General features: G+C 46.0%; 1 protein-coding gene across 9 annotated transcripts in view; it reads left to right on the top strand.

Annotated features, from left to right (window-relative positions):
* LOC105493997 (synapsin III) overlaps positions 1-27104 on the top strand; it is a 550021-nt gene that overhangs the window by 449683 nt on the left and 73234 nt on the right. For all 9 annotated transcript variants that reach the window (XM_024796611.2, XM_011762037.2, XM_011762038.3 and 6 more), the window contains one exon: positions 14317-14379. In XM_024796611.2, coding sequence (XP_024652379.1) covers positions 14317-14379 — 63 coding nt within the window. The remainder of the gene's footprint in view (positions 1-14316; positions 14380-27104) is intronic.

The following is a 27104-nucleotide window of genomic DNA, read 5'->3' as shown; positions in this document are numbered from 1 at the left end:
ACTGAAAGCTCCGCCTCCCAGGTTCACGCCATTCTCCTGCCTCAGCCTCCAGAGTAGCTGGGACTACGGGCGCCCGCCACCACGCCCGGCTAATTATTTTTTGTATTTTTAGTAGAGACGGGGTTTCACCGTGTTAGCCAGCGTGGTCTCGATCTCCTGACCTCGTGATCCACCTGCCTTGGCCTCCCAAAGTGCTGGGATTACAGGCGTGAGCCACCATGCCCAGCCCAATTTAATAACTTTAAAAATAATTTCAAAGCAGATGTTTTTATGATAAATAGTACAAAAAGGAAAACTTTAAAAAGAGAAGAAAAAAAGAGCAATGGCCATCGCTGTATCAAGTACCCATTTGAAGGAGGGGGAGTTGTACTGATTTTAACTGCGTGTCAGTTTAAATTATCCCCAAAGAATTTCTGGCTAGGATCCAGATACCTATAACACGTATTTTACATGAAAACTCAAATCTTCACAACAACCTCGGTCTGGGGTGTGCTTATTCCCATTTATAGATAAAGCAGCTGAGACTGGAAAGGCTAAGAAACTTGCCAGGGGTATCCCCATAGGAACTGACACTAACGATATTCAAATGCAAGTCCGCCTGACTTCAAAGCCTACCTTCTCTCTTCCAGCTAATTTCATGGCACTGCACAAATAGTTTCTCATAACCAGATGAAATGCCTTTGCCTGCAGCCCCAAGCAAACAAGTATTTCTTCTATGCAATACCAAGACAACAGTACTTTTAAACAAAAGCTTACATTTATCTTTAATCTTAAGACATTACATGTGTGAACATCAACTGAAGCAAAGAAATGTGGATACTGAAGTAATTGTTATTTAACTATTTTCTGAAGTAACTTAGAAGAACAGTAATTCCCATATTAAGGATCATCTGACTTGGGCTGGGCGCAGTGGCTCATGCCTGTAATCCCAACACTTTGGGAAGCTGAAGCGGGTGGATCATTTGAAGTCAGGAGTTCGAGACCACCCTGGCCAATATGGCAAAACCCCACCTCTACTAAAAATACTAATAAAAAAATTAGCTGGGCGTGGTGGCACCTGCCTGTAATCCCAGCTACTCGGGAAGCTGAGGTGGGGGAATCGCTTGAACCCAGGAGATGGAGGTTGCAGTGAGCCGAGATCACACCACTGCACTCCAGCCTGGGTGACAGAGCGAGACTCCATCTCAAAAATAAATAATTTAATCCCAGCACTTTGGGAGGCCGAGACGGGCGGATCACGAGGTCAGGAGATCGAGACCATCCTGGCTAACACAATGAAACCCCGTCTCTACTAAAAATACAAAAAAAATTAGCCAGGCGAGGTGGCGGGTGCCTGTAGTCCCAGCTACTCGGGAGGCTGAGGCAGGAGAATGGCGTAAACCCGGGAGGCGGAGCTTGCAGTGAGCCGAGATAGCGCCACTGCACTCCAGCCTGGGCGACAGAGCGAGACTCCGTCTCAAAAAAAAATTTAAAAAAATATAAATAAATAAATAATTTTTGTAAAGGGTCATCTGACTTGAAAGGGGTGCTTTCCCCCATCTCCAGATGCAGCTGAAACGAGACTGTCAAAAAAAATAAATGATAGCAGCAAGCCCCGAGGGTTTGCCATCCTGCGGCTGCCTGCACCCATGGAGCTCAGTGTGCTCTTCACTTCCCAGTCATTTAGGGTCACTCACACCCTCCCCAGAGCCACAGTTTGCTGGGGATGTTGTCTGAATGGTGAGTGTCACCCAGGAGGATCCTCATGGGAGACTGAGCCTGTTCTATGCTATAAACATCACACAGGCAAGAACAAGAAAAGCAGACAAATACTGCCATCCTATCAGTTTGTTTATTTTTGACTATTCCGTTTCTCAGGGAAACAGGAAATGTAAGAGAATGGAATGTTTGTTTTTTTGGTAGGGCAGGTTTTGTTTCATTTCTCTGAATATGCTACTGGTATTTTTCTAAGACACACTAAAGGTGGAAGGAGGTGATGCAGGAAGCTCAGAGGTAGGATTAGAAGACCAGAGAGCTCCAGGCGGGGCAGGGAGACCACAGACCTCACTCTGCAAATATCTCCTGGGCCCTCCTGTGTGCCTGACCGGGGTCAGGACAGGTATAAGGATGAAGAAGGCAGGCAGGATCTCTATCTTGGGCACCTGGGGGGGTGGTGGCAGCGTTTACTAAGGTTGGGGTACAGGAAGAGAAGAGCACATTTTTGATGGGAATTCATGCAGTTGTTTGGAAATGTTGAGTTTCAAGATCTGCAGCAGCACCTGGTGGCCAGGGTCAGGAGGCAGGTCTGTCATTCAGGAGAGGCCTGAGGGTTCAATGTTGAGTAGCCACAGACACTGCCCCACCCTTCTCGTGGAGTCAGACATTCCTCAGCAATCACACAGATCCATTTAAAATGGCTAAGAAAGAAGAAGAGATGAGTAGGCTGTGACATAGGCCGGGAGATGCAAGCCAGCTGCTTGGGGAGGTGACATTGGAACTGACTTCTGAAGCATGCAGAAGAGTTGGCTGAATGAAGAGAAGCACGGAGGGACTTCGCTGCAGGCAATTAAAAACAGCATATGCGAAGGGCCTGTGGCCAGAGGGGACAGCGTTAGTATCGGGCTGGGGAGAAAGCCAGTGAGCCTTGGACAGAGACGCTGACGTGGGGAGTGTGGGTAAGATGGGTTTGGAGCAGAAGGCAGGGGTCAGACCACACAGAGCCCTGTAGGCCGTGAAGTTTTGTCTTAACATATTTGCGTTTCCACGTCTCACTCCTCTAGGTAGATGTGTCACAATGTGGCAGAATTACAGAAGACATGCAAAGGTCATCTTGTCTGTGCTCCTTCTCCTGATGGGAGTGTCTCTATGTGCCGTGCTTAAAATTCCAAGGAGAGTCTGTCAGATGCTACACACCGAGGTTAAGCTTTATGAAGCAGCTGTGGGGATGCCCCCGTGCTCTCTGTTGCATGCGTCTGTTTTAAATGTCTACCACACACCCCATTTCCGGACTGCCCCATTTCTGTCAAAGACTTCATAACGTGCTCCCTGCTCACAACCTAGGCCTCAGGCTTCCTTCCCTTCCTGCTTCCAAGGAATAACAGATCAGCCTTTGACATCCCCCAGCCCACCCTTGCTGCCGTGCCCCTGAGATCATAGATGTGGAAGAGATGAGAGCAAGGACAGACTGCCGTCCTACGCCAGGCCAGGCCCTGGGCATCCTCTAAGTTCATTTGCGCCTCTCCACTAGCAACAACCGTCCAGTGACCAACTCCTTAGTGACTGAAATCTATTATAACGTCCATTCCTCCCATCAATCTGGTGGGATTCAAGTGATCTTCCTATTTGGGGCGTGAGGAAACTGAGTCACAGAGTGGTCAGTGACTTGCCCAAGGGCTCACAGCTGTAAATGTGGGAGCCAGAAGTGAACTGGCGTCCTTCTACCACTGTTCATGCTGCTGCCATCTTGCCCTGCCCTGCCCGGTGATGACAGCAGCCAGTCTTGTCCTAACAGGTCTGCTGGCCTCCACCCACGTGCTCCAGTTCTGGGTGCAGGGGAAGTGCTGGATGATCAGAGTAGTCCAAAGGAGGTACCATGCGGTAGGGAGCAGGGGCAGGCGGGTCTGGCTGAATCCTAGCTCCTCCACTTTCTTGCTGAGTGATCTTAGGCCAAAAACTTCAGCTCTCTTTGCCTTTATTTCTGCGTACGTAAAATGGAATAAAGATAGGAGCTACCTCATAGAAGAAGTGTCAAGAAGCTTACGTGGGGTCATATATGTAAAGTGCTTAGCCCCATGCCTGGCACACACTAAGGGCTCAAGAGATACGAGCTGTTGTTTCCACAGCCTCCCGAGAACTCTCGTAAAGCCTGCTCTACAGGTGTCTACCCCACTGCATCCAAACCCTCGACGGCTGCCTGATATCCATGAAACACAGTTCAAACTCCTACCTCTGGTGCCAGGCCCCTCACAAGCTTGCCATTCCTGATCTGTCCACCCTAATTCCAGCTGCATCCCCAACAAACCTTCCACTCGAATTGACCTTACCCACTCCTTGCCCCCACATTCCTCCTGACTCTGCCTGTTTGCATATGACTTTTCCCACGTGTCATGGAAGACTTTGTCTAACAGCCATTCAACAAACACGCTTACTGTGTGCTGGGCCTTGTGGAGAGTTGAGAGATGCAGTGGTAAACAAAACAGCAAAGGTTCCTGTCCTCAGATCACCTATGGGGAGTGGAGAAACAGACAGTTGAAAAAAAAATGAACGTATAATTCTTTTTTTTTTTTTTTTGAGACGGAGTCTCACTCTGTCGCCCAGGCTGGAGTGCAGTGGCACGATCTCGGCTCACTGCAAGCTCCACCTCCCGGGTTTACGCCATTCTCCTGCCTCAGGCTCCCGGGTAGCTGGGACTACAGGCGCCTGCCACCACGCCCGGCTAGTTTTTTGTATTTTTTAGTAGAGACGGGGTTTCACTGTGTTAGCCAGGATGGTCTCGATCTCCTGACCTTGTGATCCGCTCATCTTGGCCTCCCAAAGTGCTGGGATTACAGGCTTGAGCCACTGCGCCTGGCCAGAACGTATAATTCTAAATGGTGTCTAGAGCTAGGAAAAGAGAACTCTTAGAGTGAGACAGAGAAGATAACAGGAAGCACCTACTGGAGACCAGTGGCCAGGGAGGGCTTTTCAGGGACAGAATTTCAACGGAGACATGAGTATGAGACGGGACTGGCCTAGGAAAGACTGTGGGGAAGGGTCTCTCAGGGAAAAGGGGAACAGCATATGCAAAGACCGTGGCTGGAGGGAGTGCGGCACATTCAGTAAAGAACTGAAAGGCCAGTGGGCTGGAACGTAACTGGGAGGTAGGAGTCGGGCTGAGGAAGAGGAGGGAGACACAGGAGATGAAACAGAAGGCTTGGGGGAGAGCTGGATCAGGCAGAGCCTTGGAGGCAGGAAATGGAGGCCAGCTCCTCCTAGAAGTCTTCCCAGACTTCAGTCCTTGATTTCCTCCTCCAGATTCTTCTCGATCTTGATTTTCCCATCACTTGCATAGGACCAGACTCTGCCTATGTAAATCTCCAGAGTCAAGAACATAGGAGGAGTTGCCTCCTTTGGTGGGAGGCTGCACAGGTCACTCCAAAGTCCTGGTTCTCTGACTCTGTGGCTTGAGGATGCGGCTGTGACAAGGCTGCCCTGGGCTTCCACTCCCATCTCTAATCCTCCCAAGGGAACACCCAGCATGGGCACTGGGCTACCCCCACTTATTTTGGTTTCTTTGAGTTCTTTTGAATAAAGCCCTTATCTGGGTGGGGATCTCTGTTTTCCAAAATCGGTCTGCCCCTTCTGACAGGATGTCAGGCCTCTTACGCCACTGGGCAGTGCTTCACTCTGGAGTGCCCAGGGCATGTGAGCGGGACAGGGAGGCTGTGAGAGGCTGATGCAGACCTCGGCATCCCCAGGGGAACTAAATAAAGCTATTGTTGGGAAGGGAAGAGAGAAAATAGCCAGCAAGATGTTTTTTGTTCTCTGTGACCTGTCTGTGTTTGGGGAGGGGCTGGCATGTTGAAAAGGGGTAGAAGTGGGAATGGCCTTCAACACCCATTTGAATAGCTTGGGAAGTGGGGGGTGGCAGGAGGACAGCAGGGCAGCAGCACCATCTTCACTGTCTGACTTCAGGCAAAGGGCTGTGTTTTCTTTCTTTCTTTCTCTTTCTCTTTCTTTCTTTCTCTTTCTTTCTTTCTTCCTTTTCTTTTCTTTCTTTCTTTTCTTTCTTTTTTTTGATGGAGTCTCGCTCTGTCACCCAGGCTGGAGTACAGTGGCGCAATCTCGGCTCACTACAAGCTCTGCCTCCCAGGTTTATGCCATTCTCCTGCCTCAGCCTCCTGAGTAGCTGGGACTACAGGTGCCCGCCACCACGCCCGGCTATTTTTTTTTATTTTTTTTGTATTTTTAACAGAGACGAGGTTTCACCGTGTTAACCAGGATGGTCTCGATCTCCTGACCTCATGATCCGCCCGCCTCGGCCTCCCAAAATGCTGGAATTACAGGCGTGAGCCACCGCGCCTGGCCAGCGCTGTGTTTTCTTATCTATAACATGGGGGAGGGAAAGGATGCTACCATCCATAAAGTGCCTGGTCCCATTCCTGGCCCTTACATGACAGTAACTATAGTCATTTTAGCCTGGAGGTAATATGGTGGGTGATTCACCCCGTACGCAATGCCGTGGCATCCACTTTCATTTCTTGAGCTCTAACAACTGACTTTAGAAACTGAAGCCTGGGCAACAGAGCGAGACTCCATCAAAAAAAAAAAAAAGAATGTCTGCAAATTCTGCTGGTTCTCCCTTTAAAAATCTCCTGGCCTGACCTGGAGGAATTAAAACACTAGCTCATAAGGACATGTGTACAAAAATGTTTAATGAGCTCTTGTTTATAGTAGCAGAGAGAGAGAGAGAGAATGAATAACACAAATGTCTATTAATAGGAAACCAGTGCATGTGTACATGTGTAGATGGTGCAGCTATTCTTAAAACTATCAGGATTGGCCAGGCACGGTGGCTCACGCCTGTAATCCCAGCACTTTGGGAGGCCGAGGCAAGCAGATCACAAGGTCAGGAGATCAAGACCATCCTGGCCAACATGGTGAAACCCTATCTCTACTAAAAATGCAAGAAAAATTACCTTGGCATGGTGGTGGGTGCCTGTAATCCCAGCTACTCGGGAGGCTGAGGCAGGAGAATCGCTTGAACCGGGGAGTTGGAGGTTGCAGTGAGCTGAGATCGCACCACTGCACTCCAGCCTAGTGACAGAGCGAGACTCCATCTCAAAAAACAAACAAACAAAACAAAAATAAAAACTATCGGGATAGGACTATCTTTATTGACACGGGAGGAGGGGTGTATATGGTGTGATGTTAAAAGATAAGAGCTATTTTCAAAAATACAGACATCGGCCTCAGCCATATCCGTGCATTCATGTTTGCAAAGATTGCACATGGTGAGGGATGGGGAGGACTAAGCCCCAGACACACTGGGGAGGTGAGATTAGTTACCTGGTCCTGAGAAGGGGAGTGGGAGAAGATAAAAGAAAATAAAAACATTTGTAGCAAAAATAAGAAAACACTTATGGTATAATATTAAGTGAGAAGATAGATGCAAAATTCTACCTCGAATATTGTTATAAAGTATCCTGGGGGTTTTATTGGACCTATAAAAATTACAAGGTAACGTGGACCAATACAAACACTGATTTGGTTAAATGATGAGATTGTAGACAATTTTTGTCTTGAATTTCTATGGTCATTTTAATACTATTATTTCAATAAAGAAGTGTCACAAAAAAAGAAAAGAAAAGAAAAGCTCCGGGAGTGCTCCCACTCCCTCTACCATCTCTTCCCAGTCCAAGCCCAACCGGTGGTATTTAGTGTCTTTACAATCAATTCCAAACTGGCCCCTGGCCCTTCAGTCACCCCTAGCACAAATTCATCCTGCCCATAGCTGGCAGGTCACTCCCTGGTTCCAGAACTATCCTGCTTCCCCACTGTCCATCCAAGCAACCTGAACTCCCCTCTTTGGTTTCAAAGGCCCCCAATAATCTGGCCCCAAATTACCTCTTCTGTGTCCGCAGCACTAACCCGGAGTCTTGCCAGCCCATACGTGGTTCTAAAAAGAATGCTGTTTCCAACAAGTCAAAGGAAAAAATGGCAAAGGATATTTTCCCCTAGTATCAGGAAAATCCATTGCTTTGGATGAATTCTGAAATGTTTTCTGTGAAATATCTTACTTAAACATTCTCAGATTTTTCTAGATTGAGGCAGGCAGATTACTTGAGGTCAGGAGTTCGAGACCAGCCTGGCCAACATGGTGAAACCCTGTCTCTACTGAAAATACAAAAATTAGCCGGGCATGGTGGCACACTGGTCCCTGGTGCCAAAAATGTTGGGACTTCTGCTCTGGAGACTTGCACATGACCGCAACCTACCCCCACGCCTTCCTGCCATGCTGCCTCACTCTGGTCTTTCATTGTACAGCCCATGGGTCCAAGCAGATAGTAAACCCTCTGAGGGCAGAAATCTTGTCTCAACCTTCGGTGTGCCCCAACCAGCACAAGAACAGAACAAGTCACATAGTTCTCATTCAGTCGTGCCCACAGAATTGATTTCATATTATTTTATTGACCACTATCATGGGGGGGAAGCATTTGTTACACCTCAGATATGCATGCGATTCCCAGAAAAGTGTGCCTTGATAGAGAGTGCTTGACGGAGAGTCAAGACACATAAACTTGACTTCCGGTTCTGCCTTCGTGTGCCTTGAAAAACAATCTCGTCCCTCTTTGGGCTTTGGTTTCTGTGAAGACATGTGTATTTGTTTTCTATTGCTGCCCTAATAAATCACTGCAAACTTAGCAGATTAAAAGAACCGCTCTCCTCCCCGTCCCGCCTTATCATCTCACAGTCCTGTAGCTCAGAAGTCCGGATGGTACAACGGGGTTCTCTGCTCAGGCTCCCACAAGGCTGAAATCAGGGTGCATTCTCCTCTGGAGCTCGATTCTCCTCCAAGGTCATTCTTACCACTGAAAGGATTCCGCTTTTTGTGACCATAGGTGTGAGGTCCCCATTTTTTTTTTTTTTTTCCTCTTTTTTTTTGAGACGGAGTCTCGCTCAGTCGCCCAGGCTGGAGTGCGGTGGCGCGATCTCGGCTCACTGCAAGCTCCGCCTCCCGGGTTCACGCCATTCTCCCGCCTCAGCCTCCCGAGTAGCTGGGACTACGGGCGCCCGCCACCACATCTGGCTAATTTTTTGCATTTTTAGTAGAGACGGGGTTTCACTGTGTTAGCCAGGATGGTCTCGATCTCCTGACCTCATGATCCACCCGCCTCGGCCTCCCAAAGTGCTGGGATTACAGGCGTGAGCCATCGCGCCCGGCCGAGGTCCCCATTTTCTTACTGGCTGTCAGCCAGGGGCCACCTTCAGCTCCTGCAGACAGTCCACACACCTAAACACATGGTCCCCATTCCTCTCAAAGCAGCAATGGTATACTGAGTCTTTTACATGATTTCAACCGCTCTGACTTCCTCTTCTGCCACCGGCCTGAGAAAGCTATTTGCTTTCAAAGGCTCGTGTGATCAGATGAGGCCCATCCTTATTTTAAGGTCACCTGTGCCATATAACATAACATGATATGACAGTCTCATTACACTCACAGGCACTAGTGGTCACAGGGTGATACCTTCGAGGCTATTCCTAGAATTTCACCTACCACAACACGGTAGCATGAGGGTTCCATAAGGTAATTGATCAGGTTCTTTCACATTGAAAGCGCCAACCTATTGTCACCCTCTGACTCTGTGCTCTGGTGTGATCTCCTGGTTTTCCTTTGTTTGATTTCATTTCATTCCCTCCGTTGTCAGCAGATGCTGCCAGGCCAGAGCCTTCTCTCTCCTTCCTTAATCATCTAGTCTTCCTTTACCTCTCCCCTGACCCCCACAAAGCCAGAGTCAATTCTTTCCTCCCCTCCCTTCTACTTTACACTTTAGGTTTCAGCACCATTTGGTGCTAAGTGGTTTTACATTCCTTATTTCTTCTTGTCCAAACAGTCCTGTGAGTTAGGCATGATCATCCCCATTTTGCAGATTAGAAAACTGAGGCTCAGAGAGGTTAAATATCTAACCTGAGATGAAATAGGGAGTAAATGGCAGAACTGCTGGCACTCCCGCAACCATGCCCTTTCCAGTTCTCACCAAGGTAGCATACGATCAGACTTGAGGGGACAGAAGGGAAGAGAGAGAAAACCCATTTCCCCTCACCTCAAGCTCCACCTTAAAATGAGATGAAAGTGAAGCTCCCTTAGTGATCCAGGCAGTCCCTGGACTGCTGGAGATGCCTAAGGTCTGCATAGGTTGGCTGGGTGTGATGATTCAGCCAGGTAACAAAAGTCCTTTGGTGAAAAAAAAAAAAAAAAAGTTTGTAGTAATATTGTTTATAACTGGAAAAATAGAAACCACCTGAATGTTCATCAACAAGAAATGGAAAGTGGTAATGTAATCATGAAATGGAATACTATGTAGCAATGAAGATGAATCAGAGTTATACATATCCATGTACATGAATCTTACAAACATTATGTGCACAAAAAAAGTTGTATAAGAGTATTTCTTTTCTTTTTTTCTTTTTTTCTTTTCTTTTTTTTTTTTTTTTTTGAGACGGGGTCTCGCTCTGTTACCCAGGCTGGAATGCAGTGGTGCAATCTCAGATTTCAGCTCACTGCAAGCTCTGCCTGCCAGGTTCACACCATTCTGCTGCCTCAGCCTCCCGAGTAGCTGGGACTACAGGCACCTGCCACCACACCCAGCTAATTTATGTACTTTTAGTAGAGATGAGGTTTCACCGTGTTAGCCAGGATGGTCTCAATCTCCTGACCTCGTGATCTGCCTGCCTCAGCCTCCCAAAGTGCTGGGATTACAGGTATGAGCCACCACGCCTGGCCAAGAGTATTTCTTATACTACTTATATAAAGATTTGTGAGTCAGGTTTTTTGTTTGTTTGTTTGTTTGTATTTGAGACAGGGTCTCACTCTATCACCCAGGCTGGAGTACAGTGGCACAGTCATAGCTCACTGCAGCCTCCAACTTCTGTGCTCAAGTCATTCTCCTGTCTCAGCTTCCCTAGTAGCTGGGACTACAAGTGGGTACCATCATGCTTGGCTAATTGTTTTTTATTTTTTGTAGAGATGGGAGTCTCACTATGTTGCCCAGACTGGTCTTGAACTCTTTGTCTCAAGTAATCCTCCCACCTCAGCCTCCCAAAGTGCTAGCATTACAGGCATGCACCACTGCACCCAACCTTATAGAAAGTTTAAAATTATCTAATATATATTGCTTGGGAATCATATGTACTAGTAGAATTACAAATAAATGCAAGAAAATAATAAACATGGAATTTATATAATGGTTACCTCTGGGATGGGAGGTATGAGAGAGTGATCAGAAAGAAGTACATCAGGGTGGCCAGGCGCAGTGGCTCACACCCGTAATCCCAGCACTTTGGGAGGCCGAGGCGGGTGGATCACGAGGTCAGGAGATTGAGACCATCCTGGCTAACAGGGTGAAATCCTGTCTCTACTAAAAATACAAAAAATTAGCTAGGCATGGTGGTGGGCACCTGTAGTCCCAGCTACTTGGGAGGCTGAGGCAGGAGAATGGCATGAACCCGGGAGGTGGAGCTTGCAGTGAGCCGAGATCGCACCACTGCACTCCAGCCTGGGTGACAAAACGAGACTCTGTCTCAAAAAAAAGAAGTAAATCAGGGGCTTCAACTGTCTAGGCAATGTTTTATTTCTTAAGCAAGCTGATGTCCATAGTATTGCTGTTTAAGGCTTTTTCCATATGTGAAATATTTCATAATTATTATTAAGTTAACAAGTAATAACCACCAGGAGTATTCTCATCACATAATATTAAGTGGAAAGAGCAGGAAACAAGATTGGATATCCACTATACTCCCAATTTTGTAAAAACAGAACAAATCAAGGGAAACAAATACAGATTTTTTTTTTAAAAGAGCAGCAGATAATAAACCAAAACTGTTAGAAGTCTGAGGATGATTTTTATTGACTTCTTTATACTTAAAGTAATTGATATCTATATCAATCAGTAAGGTCATTGATGAGGTTCTTTCAATTAATCTTATCTTATTTTCCAAGGGTTTTTTTTTTTTTTTTTTTTTTTTTTTTTTTGAGACGGAGCCTCGCTCTGTCACCCAGGCTGGAGTGCAGTGGCTGGATCTCAGCTCACTGCAAGCTCCGCTTCCCGGGTTTACGCCATTCTCCTGCCTCAGCCTCCCGAGTAGCTGGGACTACAGGCGCCCGCCACCTCGCCCGGCTAGTTTTTTGTATTTTTAGTAGAGACGGGGTTTCACCATGTTAGCCAGGATGGTCTCGATCTCCTGACCTTGTGATCCGCCCATCCGGCCTCCCAAAGTGCTGGGATTACAGGCTTGAGCCACCGCGCCCGGCCTTTTTTTTTTTTTTTTTTTTTTGAGACGGAGTCTCGCTCTCTCTCCCAGGCTGGAGTGCAGTGGCGCGATCTCGGCTCACTGCAAGCTCCACCTCCCTGGTTCATGCCATTCTCCTGCCTCAGCCTCCCGAGTAGCTGGGACTATTTTCCAAAGTTTTTATAGTGAGTACTTATTGCTTTTGGAATCAAAATCAAATGTTGCTGTTTTTTTAAACATGTATGTATTCACCATAGACACCAGGGTATGGTAAGTTTTAGCCTGAAATCAAGAAAAAAAAAAATTATGGCCGGGCACAGTGGCTTCCGGGGCTGGAATCCCAGCCCTTTGGGAGGCTGAGGCAGGCGGATCACCTGAGGTCAGGAGTTCAAGATCAGCCTGACCAACATGGCAAAACCCCGTCTCTACTAAAAATACAAAAATTAGCCAGACATGGTGGCGCATGCCTGTAATTCCTACTAATCGGGAGGCTGAGACAGGAGAATTGCTTGAACCCAAGAGGCAGAGATTGCAGTGGGCCAAGATCATGCCACTGCACTTCAGCCTGGGTGACAGAGTGAGACTCTGTCTCAAAAAAAAAAAAAAAATTATTTAAAATCTACTGCAGGCCACTCTAGTGCTAGACTTTAAAAGGGGACTGTTCACACCAAGCTAGGAGTCAGACAGACCCAAGTTCAAGTCCCAGCTCCACCCCTTCCCAGCAACTGACTTGAGTCTCGATTTTCTTATCTGTAAAATGGTGATTAAAATACTTTCCCTGGTTGCCTCATGAGGCCAATGTGGGGGTAAAATGAGATGAGGGCTACAGAATGGCTTCATGATGCATGGGCGGACTCCTGCAGAGGCTCAGCAGCTACTACAGGACAGACCAGGCAGGAGACATCAAGAGGGCAAGGCTGGGTTCCTTCGGTGCCCACAGTGTAAAAGGACAGACAGTGCTGTCCACGGACAGCCAAGGAGAGGGGGTCAGGATGGCCCCGGCTAGGAATGGTCCACTTGGAAGGAAGTGATGTACATAACTGGGAGGGATAACCTTTGGCCTCAAGCAATGCAAAATGTACTTCTAGAAACTGAGAAAACACTCTCAAAAAATGCACGAACAACATGAAAGGGGGAAAGCAAAGCTCAGACCTGAGTCCTGGCTTCCTGGCTCCCTGGTTAAGTGATGGTGGCTGTGGGAGGTAAACAATCCTCCCAGCCCAACTGTCTCACTTGTGTCGGAGGGAGAAGCGTGCACGCCTTCTAGGTCTTGCTAAGAGGCCTGATTGAAGGACAGATTCAGTATCGAGCACCTTCCCTGGATCAGGCCGTGTTCTAGGAGCTGGGGGTGCAGCAGGGAACCCACCAGGCAAGGATGCTGTCCTCAAGTGTGGCTCCCTAAGGGAGGTGACGCAGAGCAGTTGCTCATCACGGAGCCTATGTGGTGCAGTCAATAAATGCTTGTGCCAGAGGCAGGCATGGCCACAATGGTTAAGCAGCCTCGTATGGTGGCCTGGGGAGGCTTAGGGGAAGTAATGAAAGTTTTCAGGTGGTTGAAGTGTTATTTGAAAGAATAATGGGCCTGGCACAGTAACTCACGCCTGTAATCCCAGCACTTTGGGAGGCCAAGGCGGGCGAAACGCTTGAGGTCAGGAGTTGGAGACCAGCCTGGCCAACATGGTGAAACCCCATCTCTACTAAAAATACAAAAATTAGCCAAGCATGGTGGCAGGTACCTGTAATCCAAGTTACTTGGGAGGCTGAGGCAGGAGAATCGCTTGAACCCTGGAGGCGGAGGTTGCAATGAGCCGAGATCGCGCCATTGCACTCCAACCTGGGCAATAAGAGCAAGACTTCATCTCAAAAAAAAAAAAAAAAAAAAAGAATAATGTAAGACAGGACTATGCTAGGAATCTTTAAGCTGCCATTCACTGAGTGCCACACATGTAATAACTCAATCCTCACAGCAACCCCATGGGATACTATTATTATGATCTTCATTTAACAAATGAGGAAACAGAGGCACGGGTCAGTGCAGTGACTTGCCTGAAGTTGCATAGCGGTAAAGCCAAGATTGGAAACCAGTCAGTTTGTCCTACTCCATTGTCTCTGCAGCTTGGTGGGTGCCCCAGACAAGCTGGTCTTAAGAACTCAGAGCTTCCTTTGGAAGCCAAAAGCGCTGACACTGAGAGTGTCTGGTCCATGGCAGGGTGACCATCTGTCAAAGCATTCTTATGGGGATTTCCGACCATATCAGATGAATGGATCTTTCTATGGAACAAACAGCACCCAGAGCCTTGGTGGCAATGCTCTGAGATGCTAAGAGTGACTTCTTCTTGTCTCTTTCAGGTCACAGCCCCACACTTCCCGGTGGTGGTCAAGCTGGGACATGCCCACGCTGGAATGGGAAAGGTATGAGAAACAGCCCTTCTACTCACAGTGGACACACCTAGAGATTCCTCAGACTACCTGTTCCTCTCTCCCTCCGTCCCCCGTCAACCTCTTAGCACAGGCACCCAGAACAGAGTGTTAAAAAGAATCCACAGTACATCTCCCTCCCCTCCCAGCCCACCTTCCTCGGAGCTCCTGGTGCACAGAACATCTCTCCAGTTCGGTCCATCCTTGCCATACCCTACCTGGAATTGCTAACTAATCATTCTCTATGATTGCGACTCGAGAAAGGGATGTAGAGCATTTTATTGACTGTAATTCTTTTGTGAGGGGTTGCTGCCATCATCTCCACAGCCTTGTAAGCCCATGTCTTACTTACCTCCGTATTACTGTATTAGTCCGTTCTCACACTGCTATAAAGAAATACCTGAAACTGGGTAATTTTAAAGAAAAGAGGTTTACTTGGCTCATGGTTCCACAGGCTGTACAGGAAGCATGGCTGGGGAGGCCTCAGGAAACTCACAATTGTGGCAGAAGGCAAAAGGGAAGCAGGCCCGTCTTACACGGCTGGAGCAGGAGGAAGAGAGAGAAGGGGGAGGTGCTACACATTTTATTTTGTTTTTGAGACAGAGCCTCACTCTGTCACCCAGGCTGGAGTGCAGTAGCTTGATCTCGGCTCACTGCAACCTCCACCTCCCAGCTTAAAGTGATTCTCATGCCTCAGCCTCCCGAGTAGCTGGGACTACAGGTGCGTGCCACCACACCCGGCTAATTTTTGTATTTTTAGTAGAGACTGGGTTTCACCATGTTGGCCAGGTTGGTCTCAAACTCCTGACCTCAAGTGATCCACCTGTCATGGCCTCCCAAAGTGTTGGGATTACAGGTCTGAGCTACCACACCCGGTCACACACTGTTTAAAAGTGCTACACACTTTTGAACAACCAGATCTCATGAGAACTCACTGTTACAAGAACAGCAAGGGGAAAATCCGCCCCCATGATCTAATCACCTCCCAACAAGCCCCTCTTCCAACAATGGGGATTATAATTTGACATGAGATTTGCGTGGGGAGCCAAATCCAAACCATATCAATCACTGTAGGACTGACACCTAGAAAATGACAAACACATCTGGCTCCGTGGAAGAAGCCCCCAGAGTCAGTTAACTGCAAAAGTCAATAATATACTGTATTTCACACAGTCACATATAACATCCTGACAAACTGTATTGGTCAGACTGTTTCAGTTGCAAGTGCCAAAACGTTCAAGATATTAGGATGTCTGAGATAGTTCTTGGTAGATTCGAGCAGAGCTGGATCCAGGAGTTCAAATGAAATAGAGCCTGATCTCCCTCTTTATCTCTTGGTTCTGTTCATCTCTACTTGGCGTTTTCTTCAGATGGTCTAAATGGCTGTGAGCCACCCAACCTGGTCCCTAAGCTCACCATCTCTAACGGATAAAGACCCTCTTTTTGTCCAGCACCTCTATATCTAATCCCATGGAACCTTGTTTGGATCAATGTGCTTGGCCTCAACAATGGGATGTGGAGATGGTTTAGGCCCAGTCAAACCATATGCGTCAGAGTCCCACAGGAAAGGGGGCACTGGGTCTCCCACAGTTTGCCTCTCAAGCCTCTGGCTCTGAAGCAAGTGGGAACATGTGGATCTCAGTACCTGTCACTCACATTGGAGGGGACTTGAGCCCAGACACAATGCCTAACACAGTGGATCCTAGATAAAGTACAGCTGGAGCTAAACAATGTGGGGCCAAGTAGACACCTTGCTTTGAGTAGGCCCACCCAGACATGAATAATTCTTCATCTCACACCTATAGTCGTCCCCACCCTGTTATGCCTTCTGTATGCCTAAACTCCATTCCCTTCAGGCAGTCTAAAAAGGAATGGGTCAGCCGGGCATGGTGGCTCACACCTGTAATCCCAGAACTTCGGGAGGCCAAAGAGGGCGGATCACCTGATGTCAGGAGTTAGAGACCAGCCTGACCAACATGCAAAAACCCTGTCTCTACTAAAAATGCAAAAATTAGCCAGGCATGGTGGCACATGCCTGTAATCCCAGCTACTCAGGAAGCTGCAGCAGGAGAATCTCTCGAACCCGGGAGGCGGAGGTTGCGGTGAGCCGAGATCATGCCATTCATTGCACTCCAGCCTGGGCAACAAGAGTGAAACTCCATCTCAAAAAAAAAAAAGAAAAAAAAGAAAAAAAAAAGGGGGGGGAATGGATCCGGCAGGTCAGGGCATGGCCCACAGCTTGGACATCTGCATAAACTTGAGCGAGTTACCATCTAACTTCTCCTGTTTCCCTCATCAGTCAAACAATAATTCTAATAACTACCTTTTAAAAAGAGTCCTCCCTTCAGAATATATCTCTCTAGAAAGCACACAACTTGAGGGCAGGAAGTTCTGCCTGTTTTTCCACTGCTGTATCCCAGGGCCCTGAGTGGCACCCGGTACACAGGAGACCCCGTGTCCTACTTCTTGCTTGGGTGGATGAATGAATGAACCTCTCTTTAGCCATCATGCTATGTCTGCCCCCCAATTCCCTTGCCTCCCACTCCCTCTTCCACCCCTGCGTATGGCTCCAGCCCCCTTCACTCCACTAAAGCTGTCCTCTCAGTGGTCTCCAGTGATCCTCTGTTGCTAATTCAGTGGGCACTTTTCTGTCCTTATTGGAATCCCCCTCTCTCTATCATTTAACGTGGCTGGCCATCCTTCTGTCCCAAACTCTCTTTATAGTGGCCTCTGGCGCTTGCTCCTTTTCTGGCTTTCCTCCTTTCTGTCTCTGGCCACTCCTTCTTCATCTCCTTCAAGAACTTTACTTCTTGCATCATGCATAACCATGGCTATTCCATCTGCACACCATCCCTGAGTGCTCTTGTCAACTACCTCAGCTTCAGCTGCCATCTGCATGCCAACAGACTCCTGAGCTGCCTTTTGCCTTCCCAGAGCATCAGGCTCTTATATCCAGTTATCTCCCCTACGTCTCTATTTTGTCTCCCATGGAAACCTCAGACTCTAAACATTCCAGACCAGGCTCAGCATCTTCCCAGACACCCTCACCTCCCTCCTTCTCCTCCTCTTCCTCCTCTTCTTCCTCCTGTGACCTCCATCTCTGCAGCAGGAACCACCAGTTATTCGGTTGCCTCAAAACAGAAATCTGGGAGTCATCTCCCCCTCCTCCATGTCCAGATGGTCTCCAAGTCTTGTCAATTGCCCCTTGTTAATGTTTCTCTGACCTGTATCTTTCTCTCCACCCACTGCCACCATCTTGGACAGCTCTGGCAAAGTCAAAGCATTCCCAAGAATTCAACTCTGTGCCTAAAGCTTAAAATAATCCCCAAATGACATAAAAAGAAGGAAATACTTAAAGAGATGAGAAACTCAGGTCCAGAAGGGCCTCCCAAAACATGGAAAGGAGGGGGCACTCCAAGGATTAAAAAAAAAAATGACACAGACCAGAATAAACTGAGGTTTGCAGAAATGCTGAGATCAAGGGAAAAGGACTTTTCTCCTTATGTTTGGAATGAGAAAACTTGCAGGAGCAGTCTAGACCAAGTTGACGAAGTAAATGATGTCATGTTCATAGCTGAGAGAGAGAAAAACAAAGCTGGTACCTCCTGTGGTGCATTTACCATCTCTTGAGAGTGAAGATTGTCCTCCTGGAGACAAGCAAAGAGAACATTCCTAGAAGAAAGCTGGTAAGGAGGCTGTCAATGAGCTCAGTGTTGCTTGAAATCTACCCAGGCCCCCATGGATGGAATTGCTGGCCTATCCCAAACTATACTTCACTCCCTTGTTCTTTTACACTTGTGGTGCCTACTCTATGCTGAGAATCAGAAAATCAATAGGACCCAGTCCCTGTCCTCAAGGAATTGGAGAGATAGTCGCATAAATATGCATCATGTGTTGTTGGGGCCTGGTAGAAGGCTGTGCAGAGGGTATGAGGCTTAGAGGAAAGAACTTAATTCCACCTAGATGGAAAAGGCATCCTAGGAGAATTGAGGTTTGATTTAGAAAGACAAGTGCATGGCCTTCATTGGTGCTGGTGATTAAGAGCATGCCCAGGAAAGGACAAAACTCAACTAGGAAGAGGAAACCTGGCATCAGGGAAACTGCATGCGGTTGGGTGTGCCTGGAGATTTAAGAAATCCTAACAAACAAAAAAGACTAGAAGACAAGAGATGGAACAATTACCCCCTTGTATTAAAATAAAAAAAAATAGTGGACATCATGAGAAACAGAAATCAAAATATAGTGAAACTCTCATGCCATTTTGGGAGTGCTTAGACAGTGGTCCATATTCATGGGGCTACCATAAGTTCCTTAGAAGTCAGTCAGGTTAGACAAGTGGTTGAGAGGAAAATGATATCTGCCCCCGGGCGGGAGGCATTTGGACGTGTCTGGAGGAAATTTTATTTGTTATAACTTGGGGACGGTGAGGGTGTAGTACTGATATCTACCAGGTAGAAGCCAGGGGTGCTGTAAACATTCACAGTACATAAGACAGCTTCCCACGACAAAGAATGGTACTGCCCCAAAATGTCAATACAGTCGATCCCACTTATCTGCTGGCGATACATTCCAAGACCCCCAGTGGATTCCTGAAACCACAGATAGTTCTGAATATCGTTTATTCCTCTACATGCCTATGATAAAGTTTAATTTATAAATTAGGCACAGTGCTCTTGAACTTTGGGGCCACTATGAAGTAAAATAACAGTTACTTGAACATTCTATGACAATGTATCCGGTAACTGAGATGGCTCCTACGTGGCTAACGGGTGGGTGGCATATACAGCACAGACGTGCTGGACACAGCGATGATTCATGTCCCAGGCAGAATGGAGCTGGATGGTACAAGATTTCATCACGCTACTCAGGATGGTGCGCACTTTAAAACGTCGGAATTCTTTATTTCTGGAATGTTCCATTTAATGTATTTGGACCGCAGTTGACCGTGGGTAACCGAAACCACAGATAAGAAGGGACGACTGGAGTATCAAGATTGAGAAACATTGGACAAAACTAACTTCATTTCCTTTTTTGGAGATTTTACCAGACTAGAAACCAGAGGAAGCCGTGGTGACAACAGAGTTCAACATGTTTCAAAGCATGTTCTGAAGAATTATAATTACTCAGGATGCCAAAATATATTTTTGTCATATAGGTTTTGGAAAACTCTGCATTAAAGTGCAGAACTTCTTAGAGTCATAAATTTTGTCATATACATTTTGAGGGTATAAGAATATGGAAAAGTAAGCAGAAATTCCCAGATTTATCTGACTCCAGAAACCTTTGGCCATTTTCTGTTGAGATGGTTGTCCTTTTATTAATTTGTAAGAACATCTCGCATTTGAAGAACATTAATGCTTTGTCATACTTTGGAACTGTTTTCTCCTTTTGACAATGACCTGTTCGCCTTATTATTCAGTTTTTAGCAATTTTTAAAGTTTTTTTTAAATGCAGCCATATGTCTCCATGTTTGGAAGCAGATTGTTATTATAGCAGCTAAGGGTGTTCATTTGAATCTAGGTCACACCACCTAATAGTTGTGAGACCTTAGATAAGTTGCCTCCCCCACTTTAGTTTCTTCTTACGTAAAATGAACATAGTAATAGTATGAGCTTCATAAGCTGGTTGTGAGGATTAAGAGACATTATGTACGTCAAGCACGTAGCTCAGTGCCTGGAACAAGTGGGCACACTAGAAATATGACCTGTCGTCATTAAGAATGTTCAGACCTGCTCTGGGGACCCAAAATCCAACCGAAGTCAGTAGGGGAGATACAACTAAATAGCATCATATGTCAGAGACTTTATTTCACTTGGCTACAAGTTTAGTATGACTCAGATGAGGACTGGGTTGCCAAAAGCTCTAATCAACAAATGCCAAATAAATAGATGAAAATAGGCTCAACTTTATTAGTCATCAGGGAAATGCAAATTAAAACCACAATGAGTTGCCACTTTATAGCCACGAGAATAGCCAAAATTAAAAAGATTAATAATGTTAAGTGTTGGTGAGAACATGGAACAATTGGAACACACACGCAGAAAGTATAAATGTTTTGTAAAAGCATAAATTTGTACAACCACTTTGGAATATAGCTTCATATTGCCTACTAAGCTGATTACACAGGAGCTATATCAGGTATAGCCAACCTAAATACATGAATGTGTGACTGATGCACATGATTATACTAGCTTTGTTTATAATTGCTGAAAATTCATGTGTCCATTTAACAGAATAGATAAATCAATTGCAGTATATTCATATAAATGGAATATTTTCAGCAATAAAAATGAACTACAACTACATATAGCAACTTGAATGAATCTCACAAATGCACCATTTAGTGAAATAAGTCAGAAACAAAAAATTGACTATTTCTATAGTTCCATTTATACAAAATTCGAAAACCAGGAAAACATAACTATAGCATTAATTCACATACATATTTAGGTGATAAAACATCTAAGAAAAGCAAGAGATTATTACCATAAAAGTCAGAACGGAAGTTATCTTTGGAGAGGAGGGAGAGGATAGTCATGGAGATGAGGCAGAAGTGGGCAAAGTTCTAGTTCTTGATTTAGGGGGTGGTTTTGTGGGTATTAGCTTTGTGATAGTTCATTGAATTGTTGTTTTTGCCCTTCTTCATAGTTGTGCTATATTTCAAAATAAGATTTAAAAAACATAGTTCACTCTTAGGATATATGAATGGAAAGATCATACCCAAAACGAAAATGAGAGCCCTGCACCTAGCTGGCCAGTCCACAGCCAGAAGATTGTGTTGTTCTGGGTTGCACCAATTTTGGGTATTTGAGAGGGATAGTGACAAATTAATGTATGGAAGAATGAACCAAGTAGTGAATGGATGAGGCATATACCCCAGAAGAACTAGAGACAGTGTGACCAACATCTTCAGAAACATGGAGGATTGTCACAGGAAGATAGATTAGACCAATTCTACATAACATCTAGTGGGCAGAGTTGGGACCCAATCAGTGATATCAGTCCTGTGGAAAGAGCAACTTTTTAACAATCAGAGGCAAATCTTACTGGACTGCCCCTTTAGGTAAGAGGTTCTCATCACTGGACAGCTGGAGCAAAGATGAGAGAGTTAGGAAACTTGTTGAGAGTTTCAAGAGATTAGGTATTATGTAAGGTTCTTAGCCTGAGATGTTTGTACCCTCTGAAATAGAGACAAACTTGTATGTGTGTTTGTGTGTGGATGTGACATGAACATTTTGGGAGAAAAGCATCCATAACTTCCTTCAGCTTCCCATTAGTCGCCTACGACCAGCCCAATTAAGACACCATGGAGGTGACCCTTACATTATCCTCCAATGATGAGATTCTGTGGTTTTAACCAATGTTATGAGCTGTCCATTCAAAGGAATTGCACAATATCATGTTGATGCAGAGTAGGCAGCCCCACAACTGGGACTTAGCCTGGGAAGGTTCTTGGCTTTGTTCAGGAAAGAATTCAAGAGCAAGAGAGCAAGCCAGTGGTAGAAGAAAACAGGTTTATTGAGTCAGCAGTGTTACAGCTCCGTGACTGCTCCTGCAGAGCAGGGCTACCCCACAGGCAGTGTGTTGAGAAAAGGAGCTCGGGGCAGTGTTTCAGTCATATTTATACCCATTTTTAATTACATGCAAATTAAGAGGCAGGTTATTCAGAAATTTCTAGAAAAGGGGTGGATCTGTCAATTCCATGGAAAGAGGCAGTAACTTCCAAGTTACTGGCAAGGGTAAACTGGCATGGCACTGGTGGGCATGTCTTATGGAAAGGTGCTTTTGCCTCTTCCCTGGTTCAGCCAGTCATCAGTCTGGTCTGGAGTAAAGACCTGCCTGCCTCCTACCTCAGTGTTTCCATCATAACAACCCTGTGAGGTGGATATTATTAGAACTTCTGTTTTACAGATCAGGAAACTGAGGCACAAGCAGTAAATGGAGGAGTGGGGCACAACCCTCAGGCAGTCTGGCTGAGCTCAGGGGAGTGACATGGTGCCAGGTATTCTAACACTCCACCTTGCAGGCACAGGGTTTGTTTTCCTTCAAAGAAGACCCTAGAATAATGAGTGACAGGTTGAGAAACCTCTGCAGACACCCCTGACTGTTCCGGGTGATGAGGGGGCCGCTCCTCCATGCGATGTTTCCAGCAGCACCGGCATCTTGCACACCCTGACTTGGCCAGGTTCACTGCTGTCATCAGCTCCAAGTGACCTGGACTCGGATCCCTTCTCTTAGGCTGACTCACTTAATGAGCTTTCCGGGCATGGTTGGCCTTTGGAGTGGGAGTCGGTGGCCCAATAACACGGTGATGAAGAGGGAGTATTAGAAAATGAACAAATAGAGGAATGGATCCCAGGCGAACAGTTAAGAAATCAAAAGGTTCCCTGCAACTGGGAGACTGCCAGAGAAGAGAGTCTTTCTGTGTTTCACACATCAGCAGAAGTCCAGCCAAAAGTGAGCAGAGGAGAGGCACCCACCCACGAGGTGTTCGGGGGAGGGGAGTTCTGGGGCCCAGCCAAGCCACGAGGGACCCCCCACCCCAACACCCACTGCCCTCCCTCTCAATCCCACCTCCCTGCCTATGTCCTCTTTCACCCACCCGCCACTCCCTTTTGATGGCCACCGGCCTCCTTTATTCTCCACTTCTCTCTTTTTTTTTTCTTTCTTTTTTTTTTTTTTTTTTTTGAGACAGAGTTTTGCTCTGTCACCTAGGCTGGAGTGCAGGGGTGCGATCTCGGCTCACTGCAACCTCTGCCTCCTGGGTTCAAGCAATACTCCTGCCTCAGCCTCCTGAGTAGCTGGGCTACAGACACAGGCCACCATGCCCAGCTAATTTATATATATATATATATATATTTTTTTTTTTTTTTTTTTTTTTTTTTGAGACGGAGTCTCGCTGTGTCACCCAGGCTGGAGTGCAGTGGCCCGATCTCGGCTCACTGCAAGCTCCGCCTCCCGGGTTTACGCCATTCTCCTGCCTCAGCCTCCGAGTAGCTGGGACTACAGGCGCCCGCCACCACGCCCGGCTAGTTTTTTGTATTTTTTTTAGTAGAGACGGGGTTTCACCGTGTTAGCCAGGATGGTCTCGATCTCCTGACTTCGTGATCCACCCGCCTCGGCCTCCCAAAGTACTGGGATTACAGGCTTGAGCCACCGCACCCGGCCCTAATTTTTATATTTTTAGTAGAGATGGTGTTTCACCATGTTGGCCAGAATGGTCTTGATCTCCTGACCTCATGATCCACCCGCCTCGGCCTCCCAAAGTGCTGGAATTACAGGCATGAGTCACCGCGTCTGAACTAGTCTCTGCTTCTCATGAGCACAGTGGGCCCTCGGGAGGGAATACATCAGTCCCCTACACCTTAATGAAGACTTTAGGCACTGTGCTGCCTTTACACAGCCTCTGCAATGAAGTTGTCCTCTCCACAAGTACAATATGCACAGTCGTCCTCATCATTCACAGACTCCATGTTTGCCAATTCATCCACTTGTGAAAATTCCTTTGTAGCCCAAAATGAAATCTCACAGCGGTTTTGTGGCCATTCACGAACCTGCTCAGAGTGGTGAAAAATTTGAGTCAAATAACACTCTGTCTCCTGGTTTCAGCTCTCAACCCATAAGCAGGTGTCCTTGCGGTCTATTTGGTGCCACATTTATGCATTTTTGTGCTTTTTGTTGATGATTTCACTGTTTTTCATTTTAAATGCCCTCGAAGTATAGTGCTGAAGTGATGTCTGGTCTTCCTAAGTGATATTCTTTATGGAAAAAAATACATGTGTTAGATAAGTTTCATTCAGGCATGAGTTATAGTACCATTGGCATTGAAGATAAGTTTCATTCAGGCATGAGTTATAGAACCATTGGCATTGAGTTTAATGTCAATGAATCAACAATATATATTAAGATGTCTTTTAGCAGAAACACGTATAACGCAAGTTTGTATATTCATCACTGGATGAAAATATTGTGACCAGAGGCTTAAAGGAACCTAACTCTGTATTTCTCCTAGGAGCAATGGGGTGTTCACCACAACTTTATAAGGCATAACTACCATTAATAATGAGAATCAACTGCATGTGTATATTTGCATGTGTGTGCGTGTGTGTGTATATATATATATATATATAAAAGACACACATGCCCATTAATAATGAGAATCAACTGCGTGTGTATATTTGCATGTGTGTGTGTGTATATATATATATATAAAAGACACACGTGCCCATTAATAATGAGAATCAACTGCGTGTGTATATTTGCATGTGTGTGCGTTTGTATGTGTGTGTATATATATATATACAAAAGACACACATGCCCATCTTGTAAAGAGTCCTTAAATTTGTTTCCTGCCTTTGAAAGCTAAAATGCCATGATTCTAGGCATAAGCAGAGCTAACTGAAACAGTCATCGTATGCTTCTGTGTAATCTGATGTTCACCTGTTGAAGGCAGGACCATCTGGATCATGAAGTCATTTTTTAACGAGGGTTTAAAGCCAAAATCTCTATGCGAGATCTTCCTCTGCCACCTCCTGCATCCACACACCATCCTTGGTTCACTGGAAAGAGCCCTGGCCTAGGTTTGGGAAATCTGGGTCATCCTGCCAGCCTCACACTCCCTAGGACCAGCAGTAACCACCCGTGCCAGTCACTTAAACCTATAAATGCAATTTCCCCTTATTTCATGATTTTCCTCACTCAATCACTTGGGACAGCTAGCGAGTAAAAGTGCATTAGAAAGTCTAAAGCTTCATAGAAATAGGAGATGGGGAGATAAGTAAAAGAGAGTATGGGCTTTGGGCTTAGACTGATGCTGGTGAAAACCAACTGATGGCTGGGGTTCTGAGTTTGGCTCTACCGTTTGCCAGCATTGTGACCTTGAGCAAATTTCTTAACTTCCCTGGGTCTCAGCTTCTCTGGGATAACTCAGAGCAGATTACATGGATGAATAAGGACAGAGAAGGAGGATATTAACAATTCCCAAGTGCCCGTGCACCACAGTGAGTGCCTTGTGCATCTCCTCTAACCTTGAGAGGCATGCCAGAGGTATTTCTAATCCCTGTTTTATAGAGGTACCAACAGTCATTCTGCCCAAGGTCACAAGTAAGTGGTGGAAGCAGAATTTGGACTGAGATTGGCAGCCCTTTTCTACTTGCTGCCGGGGACTCTCAAGAACACCCTGGTGGAATCATCTCTTCCCAGTACAAGGCAAGGAGCCAACTTAATTGGAGAGTTTATTTATAAAGAATTTCACAAGGCCCCACCCAAGAAACATGTCAGTACCTTTGAGACCAGCACTGACCTTTTGCATATGAACTGCTCTTGTGTTTTGGTCAACTGATCTCACATCAGGCCTGAGGCCAAGACCCAGAACATTCATTTCAAAAGAATGATTAAAAAAAAAAGAAGAAAGAAAGAGTACCACTCCCTGGCACTGTGTTTTAAAGACAGTGTGTACCATCTATAAGCCCCATTTTGTCAAGAGGAACACAGGCCCAGGAACAGACTCGTTTGGAAGAAATAAATTGCCTGTTCTTATGAACACTGATGCACAGGACCCCCTCCATGAAAAACAAAGAATATCACTTTTTTTTTTAAACTGACATTGAAAAGCATTAAGATTTCCTTTTTTCTTTTTTCTCTTTTCCTGGTGATGTCTGTTGAGCCATCCTGACATTGCATCTAACAAAAGCCAGAGAATTCTTCTCCTTAGGAGACCCTCAGACAGAAGAGGGACACACATCACCCAGTGGGGTGGGGAACATTATAATTTACCATACTCCAATCACCAAAAGCTCCTTGCTTTTCCCCAGCATCAGACAGTCACATACAATTTACAAATTTGTAAACTTTTGAGGCTCCCAGCAGTCCTTTGAGGTGGATATTGCATCATGATGTAATCGTAATCGGTTGGTTTGCCCGATGCACAGCAAGTCAATAAGCCAAGGCAACAGGGATTGCAGCAAAGAAAGAGTTTAGTAATCATAGGGCAGCCAAACATGGAAACAGGAGGAAACCTCAAATCCACCCCTCCTGGGAGTTTGAAGCCAGAGATTTCAGGGGGTTTGGAGTGAGCCAAGGTGTCGGATTATTGATTGGTCAGAGTGCAGAGTAAAGCCATGGGACAGGGAAATGAAGAAACCGCATTCTCATGCTGATTCGATTCCTCTGTGGGTGTTTTCAAACTGGTTGGCATCAGCTGTCCTGCTGGAATTCAGGATCTGAAGAACATCTTAAGCAATTCTTAAACAAAAAGCCTTATAAAGCCTTATAAGTCCGTTGTCACTGATTGTAGCTATAGGAACAATGGGGATATAAATCAATTCGTAAACAAAAACCTATGATTCTAAGGTTAGAAATCCTACCTATAGGAACAATGAGGATGCAGATGGTCAATATCTAGTGCTACCTGACTCTCAGTTACAAGGAAGTGGGCCAAAGTGTGGCCTGATTCGTGCTTAATAGACCTGTATTTCTGCACAGGACCCAGCATGTAATTCTTGTTAACCCTGTGAGGACAGTTTCCATAATACTCATTTTACAGATGAGATAAGCAGAGATCAAAGAGGAGAAATGATTTGCACAGGGCCGCATATCACATGCACACGTTCTTTCCACTGGTTCTGGCATCCATGCCAGGGGAGGTAAGACTCCAGAGGGTTCCACCAGGCCTTTTGAAACACAGCCTGTGCATCTACTGAGGGCTTCTCTAGCCAAAA

This window comes from Macaca nemestrina, chromosome 15 (assembly GCF_043159975.1).
Source record: "Macaca nemestrina isolate mMacNem1 chromosome 15, mMacNem.hap1, whole genome shotgun sequence".
In the NCBI taxonomy this organism is placed as follows: Eukaryota; Metazoa; Chordata; class Mammalia; order Primates; family Cercopithecidae; genus Macaca; species Macaca nemestrina.
This window is presented reverse-complemented; position numbering and strand designations above follow the sequence as displayed.